We start from the raw sequence: 12,278 nt of genomic DNA on the forward strand, positions 1-12,278 counted from the left end.
GGAGGAGTGACAGTTGAGATGGGAACTGGGTCCTCTAGGAGTGACTGATCAAAGAAGTTAATCTATCACTAGAGAACCAAGTTCCCATCTCAACTGTCACTCCAGGTAGGAATCGCACTGTAAAAAAGAGGGTCAGAAATGTGGCAAGTGCAAAAATTAGAATATACCCAGGGCATTGGATTGGAATTGGAAGTATGAGTATGAGCAATGGTTTTCAATATGTCCACATAGATATAGAAGGAGATATGGATGTAAACATGGGTCTGTACACATACGTGTATTCCTTAGCTCCTTCCACTGAAAGGGCCTGGAAGCAATGACTCCTCAATAGCAATGAACACATCTAGCTCCAGATACTGGTTTCTAAAACCATTTTCCACTAAAATAGATGAGGACTCCTTAAAAGGGACGCCTGGGTGCCTCGGTGGTTGGACGCCTGCCTTTGGCTCAGATCGTGATCCCCGGATCCGGGATCGAGTCCCGCATCGGGCTCCCTGCGGGGAGCCTGCTTCTCCCTCTGCCTATGTCTCTGCCTCTCCTCTCAATCTGTGTCTCTCATGAATAAATAAATAAATCTTTAAAAAAAAAAAGAAAAGAGATGGCTGATTCCAGGACTGAGGCAGAGAAAGCACAAGATGAGCCTGGAACATTTTATGGCAGAAAGCAAAAAGGTGCCCAAAGAATGGTGGAGATGTGCCAGAAGGACATAGACGTGGGCTTGAAGGGGCTCCCAGTGACTGTAATGGGATAATTTGGATTATACTTGGACCGTAATACTCAGATAATTTGAGCATCCAAATAATTCGTTTTGGTAACACATGGTAACTGAATGAATAAACCAGGACACTATATATACCCATCCAGGTATAAATTAATTAATGAAACAATTATTAATTTAAAATATTATGAGGAGCAGGATATTTCCATGCTTTCAAACTATCTCCCCACACAGTAACTGCAAAGGGAGAAAAGAGTAGCTGTACAGTGGAGAAGCTGGAGGACATCACTTTAACCAAGTGATCCAAGTAAGCATGCTGAGTAATGGGACAAATTGCGGTTATGCCCCCATTTGATTGGGTGCAAAGAGAAGAGCGAGCATCACCTCTGTGATAGCCCAGGAAAGATGCACAACGTGAATCCAGTTGTGAGGAATCAGACAAATCTAAATTGGGGGTAACGTAATATATTATGACAGACTAGAAGTTAACCGATGTATAATCTTCAAGAGTGTGAAAGTCATGAAGGTCAAGGAAAGACTTTGGGACGGTTCCAGACGAAAAAAGACATGACAACAAAATACAGTGCATGATTCTGAACTGAATCCTGTGCTGTTAAGAGCTTTCCTGGGACAAGTGGTAAAACATGAGCGGAGGTGAGGGTGAGTTGGCTACCATTATCAGAGGTAATTTCCTGTTTTTGATGGTTGTATTGTGATTTTGCAAAAGGGAATGTGCTGCTTTGTTGAAAATGCATGTTAATGTTAAAATATTGTGGTGATGGGGCATCATGTTGGCAATTTCCTTTCAAATGGTTTGTGAAAAACGTTTTTTTTGTGTGATGCTTCCAACTTTTCCTGTACCTTTGTGATTGTTTCAAATTAAGATTTTTATTTACATGGGGAGCTAGATAATTTTTAAAAAGTTAAAGAAGAAATGCCACAGCCCGATTAAATTGGCATAAGGATCAGCAAAACGCTGTAGAAAACCAGATCAGAGGCAAAGCCCAACACGAAGGAGAGAAAGAGCAAAGACTTGAAGATTATAGAGGAGAGAATGGGAAATAAAAGAGATCCAGTGAATGAAGAATGTCCTGATAAAAAGCATCCATGACAGAAAGAACCAGACGGACAGAACACAAATAATAAAAGAAAACTCTTCTGAAATGAATGAAAAACTGTGCAAATAGAACAAAAGAGCTCACCGCATGCTGGGGGAAATCACAACCAGCCTGGCAAGCATTTCAAATTACTGGGATGAAGGGCACAATCTACCCGAATCTAGGCCGAGAAAGTTACCTGTGAGGAGCCAAAATCCACAATCCTTTGAATAATTATATTTGGCATTCAATCCCAGAAAATCAAAAGAGGCATTTTTATAGATATGTAGGGGGAAGATAGTTGGGAGCATCACATGTGCAGGCAAGAGACAGCCGTCTGCAGACCTCTGAGCGCTCACAATCCGCATCCCCACATCTCAGTTGAAGTGTTCCTCCAGGATGTGGACCCCCAGGGAGAGAGGAGCCAATAACTTGATACAGAGAAGTTGTATAAAAGATTAAAGTGGAAGCACTAACTAGCTAACCACCTTTTAAGCCTAATAATAATTGAAAATATCGATTCCAAACAGATTGCAAATGATTCTTAAAAGATTTTGTAAAATTGTGGCACCTGCTTGGCTCAGGCAGTTGAGCATCTGAGTCTTGATTTGGACTCAGGTCATGAGCTCAGGGTCCTGGGATGGCACCCTGCATCGGGCTCCACACTCAGGGGAGTCTGCTGGAGGATTCTCTCTCCCTCTTCCCCTGTGCCTCCCCCCACTAGAACTCACACTCTCCTCTCTCTCTCATATAAAAATAAATCTTTAAAAAAAAAGATTTTTAAGGATTATTTCATATTAACAAATACCCAAGGAATTAGAAGAGGAATAGGAGAAAGGGAATGTTCTTATCTCTCATGAGGGTGGAATCAGTAGATGTCATTCAATCGCTGATTTTAATAATTAGGAAAATCAGGACTCCAAGTATGTATTTTAGTCACTAAAAAAATTAAAAATAGGTGTTAGTACTTTTAAGTCACTAAAAGAAAAAAGTAAGCAAAGCATAGTTCCTATAGAAAAGGTGGAAAACAAAGGAAACCATAGGAACAAAGATACAGCCCAGGACAAACCGGTGAGACCCTGGCCTACGACGGCCGTAGCCGCACTGGCTGCTGCTTGGCAAGAGGCAGTGGGCCTCCCTGTCCGTCCGTTACCATGTTCGCCTACATCGGGGTCCGATTAAGCTCTGACAGGGCCTCGGCCCAAAGGGACTGGGGGAGAGGGGACCGGGGGAAGGGAGGAGTCCTGGACGTCTCCCCCGCTGTCCCACTCAGGTCTTTAGCAATAACCTGGTAGATAGTGTGGCTCTAGGGGGAGGAGGGATTGTCTGCAAAAGACCAAAGCTCGTGCACCGGAAGGCTGACAGCGGTTACACCTCGGTAGTGGTGGGACTGGGGCAATTTCCATTTTATTGTTTTTCAATATTCCACCAGCATTCTGCATTTCTGAGCAGAAATATATAATTCTTAAAAATATAATGGGAAAGCTACCCCACTCAAACTAGTAACCACACTCAGGCTGTGTTCAAGTGGAGATTTCTTCTGAGTTTTTTCTGCAAGTTAAGTGTCATAGAAGATATATATATATATATATATATTTTGGAATTTGAGGCAATTATTTTGGGTTTTTTTCCCCAATTTTATTGAGATACAGTTGGCATACAGCACTGTGTAAGTCTAGGCATACAACGTAATGACATGACTTACGTATATTGTGAAATGATCACCACAATAAATTCAGTTAAAGGCCGTCATCTCATATAGATATCCAAAAAAAGGAGGGAAAATAGGTTTTTTTTCTCCTTGTGATGAGAACTCTGAGGATCTGCTCTCTCTTGACAGCATTCAGATATACCAAACAGCAGTGTTAACATCATGTAACACGTGACATCCCCGGTACTTATCCAATCTTATAACTGGAGGTTTGTACCCTTTGATCCCCTTCATCCAGTTCCCCACCCAGAAGGTGTATTTTAAAGATTAAGCGTGCAGCTGAGAATGGAAGATACCAAATTTTAAAAAATAAAATAAAAGCCTTGGGTGATAAAGGAAACATCGGGAATTGGCTAAGCAGAGGGGCGCCTGGGGGGGCTCCGTCAGTTAAGCATCTGCCTTTGGCTCAAGTCCTGATCCCCGGGTCCTGGGATGGAGTCCCCCCACATCGGGCTCCCTGCTCAGCGGGGTCTGCTTCTCCCTCTGCCTCTGCCCCTCGCCCCTACTCGGGCTCGCTCTCTGTCTCCCGTAAATAAATAAAATCTTAAAAAAAAGAATTGGCTAAGCAGAAACTTCATGCATCTACGAATCCCAAGAGTGCCCCAGACAAATATAAGGAGAGGATAAACCGTGAAAATATATTTAACAGGCAGAAGTCTTTTTTTTTTTTTAAGAGAAGGCAGGGGTGGAAGGAGAGAGAGACTTACGTAGGCTCCACACCCACCTCACTGCCCTGAGATCCTGACCTGAGCCAAAATCAAGAATCAGATGCTTAACCAACTGAGCCACCAGGTAACCCCAGAAGTCAATCTTAAATACGAATTGGGTTCTTCCAATTTGTAAGACAAATAGGGGCAAAGGACTGATAGAAGGTTAAAAAGTAAATTCCAAAATAGTCCATTAATATAGGAAGAAAATGTTTAACCTAACTTGTTATCAAATGCCAATTTTTTTTAAAAAAAGAAATGCTACCTTTTTGGTTGCTTATCAAGCTGGCGACAATTACCGTGGAGGACTGCCTTCCCCAGGAGGCTCGGGGTGGCAGGAGGGCGAGGACTGTGTCTTGGTTACTCTTGCACCCTCGCCGCCTGACGCAGTGCCTGACCCAGGCTAGGCCTCCGCAGATAATCCTTCAATGAGTTGGAGGAGACAATGATGAGACCCGGCCCTGGAGAAGCTGCCGCTCCGTGGCCCGTATCAGTTACAGCCCTTTTTCTGCAGAGAAAAGCCAACGCCCGCGTGGTCCTCCCGGGTGTATGTTAAACCAAGGTCAAACCCGCGTGGCCACCCCACGGGTGCTTCTTGCTTTGAAAACAGCGTCTCACGGAGCCCTGTGTCTCTCCATGCAACGTCTTTTCCGCCGACACATCTGTAGAAGAAATTAGTTAAATCGTCAAAATGTCCTACAACATTTTTAATGAAACCATCTGCAGGAAAAGTCAGGTTGCATCCTAACTGCAGTGGGTAAAGGCCAGCATCCCACGTGAACATTTGGAATGTGTGTCCCTGTTGCTGCCGGTTCCGAGAGGTTACGATAACGAGAAGTTCATTGTGAACCCAGCACTGTCCTGAACACATTCCCACGTCGCACTTGTCTTCGGGCGAGGATTTCCAAGTGCCTCACGCTGAGAGGGTTGGCGTGGCCCACTGTGCTATGCAAAGTGCTTGTGCTAAAACACATGGAACCGCTGTTTTGTTACAGCTGTATTCATTCTTGGGCGATCAAGCAGTAAAATTTCAAGTATTTAATTTCTAGCATTATGGGTTTTGCATATATATGTATCTTATTATCTTAGATACTTCCCAGGTTTAGGGTTATGCACCGTAATTTTTTCCTACTTGAGGTCACGGGAAATAGCATCTTTACTCAGAACATCTGATTTCCAGGAATGGATTACTGACGTTCGTTCAGTAGGAGATGCTCATACTTTAAAAAGCTCGTACAATGTAATCGTTCCCAGTTTTTTCCCTTTTTTTCCAAATTTTTATTTAAACTCCAATTAGTTAACATGCAGTGTAATATTAATTTCAGGTGTAGAATTTAGTGATCCAGCACTTCCACATATCACCTGTCACTCCTCACGAGTGCCCGCCTTAATCCCCACACCTGTTCAACCCATCCACTCACCTACCTCCCCTCGGGACCATCAGTTCGTTCTCTATACTTAAGAGTCTGTATCTTGGTTTTCTTTTCCTCCCCCCCCCTTATGTTCATTTGTCTTGTTTTAAATTCCATGTATGAGTGAAATCATATGGTATTTGCCTTTCTCTGACAGACTTATTTTGCTGAGCATAACACTCTCTACCTCCATCCATGTCATTGCAAATGGCAAGATTTCATTCTTTTTGATGCTGGAGCAATATTCCATGTACATATACACCACATCTTCTTTATCCGTTCATCAGTTGATGGATATTTGGGCTACTTCCATAATTTGGCCATTGTTGATAGTGCTGCTATAAATATCGGGGCACATATATCCCTTCGAAGTAGTACTTTTGTATCCTTTGGGTAAATACCTAGTAGTGCAAATTGTAGATCCAAAAGTACACGAAGAACTTTAAAAAAATGGACAGAAGACATGGGAAGACATTTCTCCAAAGAAGACATCCAGATGACCAACAGAGACATGAAAAGATCCTCCTCAACATCCCTCATCGTCAGGGAAATGCAAATAAAAACCACGGTGAGATGTCACCTCACACCTGTCAGAATGCTAGAATCAGCAACACAGGAAACGACAGATGTTGGCGAGGATGTGGAGAAAGGGGAGCCCTCGTGCACTGTTGGTGGGAATGTGAACCGGTGCAGCCACTGTGGGGAACAGCATGGAGGTTCCTGAAAAAAAATAAAAAATAGAGCTGCTCTATGATCCAGCAATCCTTCCTAGTTTAAAAAAAAAAGAAGAAAAAAAATTCATAAAAGATGCATATGTGGAGAAGGATGTTTTATTTTAAAGAATGTTTATCACAATCTTATTTTAAATTGCAAAACTTTGGAAACCTAAATGGTTAATAATAATAGAGCATCTGAAAAAAAATAGAGCATCTGTTAAACAAATTTTAGTCAATCATATGACTAAATTCTATGAAGTCATTGCAGTCATTTTTTAAGAAATTTAATTGCATAGGAAAACTCCTGCAATACAGTAGTAAGTGCCCAAGGATCAACACAAAGTGCACCACATGCTGCAAATTTGTAAGAGAAAAATACATATGCAGAAAGTACGTGCTCTACGAACTCACAGTAAAGTGTTAGCAGCGGGTCTTTCCAAATGGCCAGTGGATGAGTTTAATTTTCTTCCTACTGTTGTAGAAAATTTTTCATATTGTCTCTAAAGATAGTGTATTATATTTGTAATTTTTTGTGGGCACTGAGGGGGGCACTTGACGGGATGAGCACTGGGTGTTATTCTGTATGTTGGCAAATTGAACACCAATAAAAAAACAAAAAAAAGGAAAGAATGTCCTTTAAAATATATATATAATATATATATATATATATATATATAATATATATATAATTTGGGGCTCTGGGGTGACTTTGGAAATAACAAGAGCAGTAGCAATGCCAATAGCAGCTCACACTCCCGTGGCACCAGCTGTGCGCCAGGCAGTGGATGGAAGCCAAGCTCTGGGCCCATCCTGAGCCTCGTCTCAGCGACACCATCCACACAGCCTAGTCCCTGCCCAGAGGGATGGTTTCCAATTTAGAAAACCCACTGAAGCCAGAGATGTTTGGCCAGAGGTCAGAAGGGAAACCAGCTGGCTTTGTGGGCACTCACGTGAGCCACACACAGTACTTAGATGCCAAGCGGTGGAAAGAATACGGGATTTGAGAGCAGCCGCTCCTGGATTCAAGTTCCTGTGCCCCTCACCTCCCGTGTAACCCTGGAGAAGGGAGTGAAGTGTTCGGAATCTCAGCTTCCCTGTAAAGGGAGCGAGGACACCTTGCAGGGGGGTCCGCCGGCATCAGAATCGACGGTGACAGCTGTGAAAGTGCCTGGCCCGTGTAGGTGCTCAGGAAATGCGTCTCTCCTTTCCCCTCAGTGCCAGTGCGCTGTCGCTGACCTCTCAGATGCTCTCTCCTTTATCGTTGCTGTTACTCTACGCCTCCTGGCTTCTGCATCAAAGACAGGAAAGGATGACAGCAGATAAGCAAAATAGTACTTGGCTACACTTGCCCTGGGTACGGGTCAAAAGCCACTAGTATCTGTGCCAGGGAATGAGGAATGAGAGTGAACAAGTGAATGACAACGTGCCCTGAGAGTGACGCTCTTACCCCAGCTTGTCTGCTTCTGTCTTTTCAGCTTATCCGCTCACCAAGTGCCCGCCTCCCACCATCCTCCCCAATGCCGAAGTCGTCACAGAGAATGAAGAATTCAACATAGGTACCGCCTCCCAAACCGGCAAGGGCTGGGGGGCAAGGAGGGGCCGGCCCGGGGGTGTGGGGGTGGCTGGCGGGCAAGGCACATCGCCCCCTCCCATCCATCCAGAGTCTGCCCCAAGGGGCAAACACCATAGCCAGGCAGACGAGATTCAAGTCAGTAGGTTTTTGAGAAGTAAATCCACGCAAGACACTCTCCAAAGTTCCTAGACTTTGGAAACATGCTACGGCTCAGCGAGGCTGAGCTCTGAGAAGTGGGTAGCAGTTTTCTGGGTCGTTCGATTGGGGTTGACCCGGTTATTTAAGTCTGATCAGAACACGACGCACCACGGATTGCCTTGCCTGGACATGGGTTTAAGTACGAAGGGGCGCCCCGCGCAGACTTCTCCAGGGAATCCCCATGTGGTCTCTCTTTGGCAGGTGACATCGTCCGCTACAGGTGCCTCCCTGGCTTTACCCTAGTGGGGAATGAGATCCTGACCTGCAAACTTGGAACCTACTTGCAGTTCGAAGGACCACCCCCAATATGTGAAGGTAATTGCACGGAGCCGCGCCTGTATGGATCCCGAGCTCCTCCGAAGCATGGCCTTTGTCTTCCTCCTTCCTATATTCCCAGTCCCTGCTCATCAAGTAAGAGGTCATTTGGTGAATGTCTGTTTGTATAAAGGAGTGATTGCCCTGGAGAGATTCTCTGTCCTACTCAGGTCCGGGGCTACAGATCGCCATGGTAACCACTTTGATTTCCATCTTCCTTTTTTCTGACTGGTATTCTCTGGAAACGGCATACTGATCTTTGAAAAAGAGGAAGCTCTGGGACCTCAGGGAGAGGTGGGCTTGCACCCCAACCTGGCCCTCCTGGAGTCCCGATGGGCCCAAGGTCCTGTATGCTGATCTAAGCAACTGAGAGTTGTCTTCCTTCCGGTGTGACCCCTTGACAGAAAATGAATTGGCTTCACCACATTATCCCAACTAAGACCTCAAACAATACTCTCCACTCAAAAGGGGGTTGACCTAGGACGAGATATTTAACTGCCCTGTGCCTCAATGTTCTCATCTGTGAAATAAGGATAGTGATATTACTTACGCCATGGACTTATTGTCAGGAATTAAATGGGTCAATAATGTAAAACGTTTGAAAACTGTGGCTGGGACCCAGTAACTGCCCAGTGTGGGTTATTATTATTATTGTTACTAGTCCTACTACGGCTGGTACTACTGCTACCAACAAATAGTTGTCTGTAGAAAAGCAGATCAGCTTCTCCCCCACTTCCCATATAGCAGGAGTAGAGAATCCGCAGTATGGGTTGCTAGTGAGAAAGAAAGAAAGAAGCCACAGGCCTAGAATTAAGCTGCTCTAAAACAATGAGAAATTTATTATCTATGAGTTAAGCTGACCTACTCGCATGCCAAACAACCACCCCCCTATGAAGTAGCCTTTAGCTCTGATCCTGCTCCGGAACGTCCCTGCTTTGCTCCAGCCTTACTTTCTCCTCTCTGGCCCCATTTCCATATCTACACGGCTCCAGGCTTCTTGGCTTTACTCCTACCCTCAGCCTCATGCTTCCCTCTAGGACTCGGTGCTGTACTTGGCTTCTCGTGATGTGACACTTCACCAGCTTTTTTATAATAACAGCTTTATGGGGATAGAATTCATGTACCATATAATTCATCCATTTAAAGTGTATACGTCAGTGATTTTTAGTATACTCAGAGCTGTGTAGCCATTACACCATTTTAGAAGATTTTAATCACTCCAAAATGATAAAAATGATGGTAGTCAGCTCCCATTTTATTTCCAGGCCCTACACAAACATACAGTTCTAGGCAACCACCAGTCTAGTTCGTGTCTCTATGAAATTGACTATTCTGGATCTTTCTCTGAAATTTCTGTTCATGTCTTTGGCCCATTTCATGATTGGATTGTTTGTTTCTTTGCTGTTGAGTTTAGTAAGTTCTCTATAGATCTTGGAGACTAGCCCTTTATCTGATACATCATTTGCAAATATCTTCTCCCATTCTGTAGGTTGTCTTATAGTTTTGTTGACTGTTTCCTTTGCTGTGCAAAAGCTTCTTATCTTGATGAAGTCCCAACACTTCATATTTGCTTGTTTCTCTTGCCTTCGTGGATGTATCTTGCAAGAAGTTGCTGTGGCCAAGGTCAAAAAGGGTGTTGCCTGTGTTCTCCTCTAGGATTTTGATGGAATCTTGTCTCACATTAAGATCTTTCATCCATTTTGAGTTTATCTCTGCGTCTGGTGCAAGAGAGTGGTCTAGTTTCATTCCTCTGCACATGGCTATCAACTTGTCCCAACACCATTTATTGAAGAGACTGTCCTTTTTCCAGTGGATAGTCTTTCCTGCTTTGTCGAATATTGGTTGAACCACTTCTGGGTTCTCTATTCTGTTCCATTGATCTATGTGTCTGTTTTTGTGCCAGTACCACACTGTCTTGATGACCACAGCTTTGTAGTACAACTTGAAATCTGGCATTGTGATACCCCCAGCTCTGGTTTTCTTTTTTCAATATTCCCCTGGCTATTCGGGGTCTTTTTTTGATTCCACACAAATCTTAAGATGATTTGTTCCAACTCTCTGAAGAAAGTCCATGATATTTTGATAGGGATTACATTGAATGTGTAAATTGCCCTGGGTGGCATAGACATTTTCACAATATTAATTCTTCCAATACATGAGCATGGAATATTTTTCCATCTCTTTGTGTCTTCCTCCATTTCTTTCAGAAATGTTCTGTAGTTTTTAGGGTATAGATCCTTTACCTCTTTGGTTAGGTTTATTCCTAGGTATCTTATGCTTTTAGGTGCAATTGTAAGTGGGATGGCGTCCTTAATTTCTCTTTCTTCAGTCTCAGTGTATAGAAACTCCACCGACTTCTGGGCATTGATTTTGTATCCTGCCACGCTGCCAAATTACTGTATGAGTTCTAGCAATCTTGGGGTGGAGTCTTTTGGGTTGTCTATGTAGAGTATCATGTCATCTGCGAAGAGGGAGAGTTTGACTTCTTCTTTGCCAATTTGAATGCCTTTTACTTCTTTCTGTTGTCTGATTGCTGAGGCTGACTTCTAGGACTATGTTGAATAGCAGTGGTTAGAGTGGACATCCCTGTCATGTTCCTGATCTTAGGGGAAAGGCTCCCAGTGCTTCCCCATTGAGAATGATATTTGCTGTGGGCTTTTCATGGATGGCTTTTAAGATGCTGAGGAATGTTCCCTCTATCCCTACACTCTGAAGAGGTTTGATCAGGAATGGATGCTGTATTTTGTCAAATGCTTTCTCTGCATCTATTGAGAGGATCATATGGTTTTTGTTTTTTTCTCTTGCTGATATGATCTATCACATTGATTCCTTTACCAGTGTTGAACCAGCCTTGCATCCTGGGGATAAATCCCACTTGGTCGTGGTGAGTAACTTCTTAATGTACTGTTGGATCCTATTGGCTAGTATCTTGTTGAGAATTTTTGCATCTGTGTTCATCAGGGATATTGGTCTGTAATTCTCCTTTTTGGTGGGGTCTTTGTCTGGTTTTGGAATTAAGGTGATGCTGGCCTCATAGAATGAGTTTGGAAGTACTTCATCCCTTTCTATCTTTCAGAACAGCTTTAGTAGAATAGCTATTGTTTCTTCTTTGATAGAATTCCCCTGGGAAGCCATCTGGCCCTGGACTTTTGTGTCTTGGGAGGGTTTTGATGACTGCTTCAATTTCCTCCCTGGTTATTGGCCTGTTCAGTTTTCTATTTCTTCCTGTTCCAGTTTTGGTAGTTTGTGCTTTTCCAGAAATGCGTCCATTTCTTCTAGATTGCCTAATTTATTGGCATATAGCTGCTCATAATAAGTTTTTAGAATCATTTGTATTTCCTTGGTATTGGTTGAGATCTCTCCTTTTTCGTTTATGATTTTATTAATTTGAGTCTTTTTTTTTCTTTTTAATAAGGCTGGCTAATGGTTTATCTATCTAATTAGTTCTTTCAAAGAACCAACTCCTGGTTTTGTTAACCTGTTCCAAAGTCCTTCTGGTCTCTATTTCATTGAGTTCTGCTCAAATCTTTATTAACTCTTCTTCTGCTTGGTATAGGTTTTATTTGCTGTTCTTGCTCCAGTTCCTTTAGGTGTGAGGTTAGCTTGTGTATTTGAGTTTTTTCCAATTTTTTGAGGGATGCTTGTATTGAGATGTATTTCCCTCTTAGGACTGCTTTTGCCATATCCCAAAGATTTTGAACGGTTGTATCTTCATTTTCGTTAGTTTCCATGAATCTTTTTAATTCTTCTCTAATTTCCTGGTTGATCCTTTCATCTTTTAGCAGAATGCTCTTTAACTTCCACATGTTTGAGTTTCTTCCAAATCTCCTC

At 43.1% G+C, this 12,278-nt stretch overlaps 1 protein-coding gene across 7 annotated transcripts in view; it reads left to right on the forward strand.

Annotated features, from left to right (window-relative positions):
• The window catches only part of CSMD2 (CUB and Sushi multiple domains 2), a 492,622-nt gene that overhangs the window by 406,055 nt on the left and 74,289 nt on the right, over window positions 1-12,278 (forward strand). For all 7 annotated transcript variants that reach the window (XM_072772036.1, XM_072772037.1, XM_072772043.1 and 4 more), the window contains 2 exons: window positions 7,837-7,917; window positions 8,334-8,447. In XM_072772036.1, coding sequence (XP_072628137.1) covers window positions 7,837-7,917; window positions 8,334-8,447 — 195 coding nt within the window. The remainder of the gene's footprint in view (window positions 1-7,836; window positions 7,918-8,333; window positions 8,448-12,278) is intronic.

Source organism: Canis lupus, chromosome 13 (assembly GCF_048164855.1).
Source record: "Canis lupus baileyi chromosome 13, mCanLup2.hap1, whole genome shotgun sequence".
Classification (NCBI taxonomy): domain Eukaryota; kingdom Metazoa; phylum Chordata; class Mammalia; order Carnivora; family Canidae; genus Canis; species Canis lupus.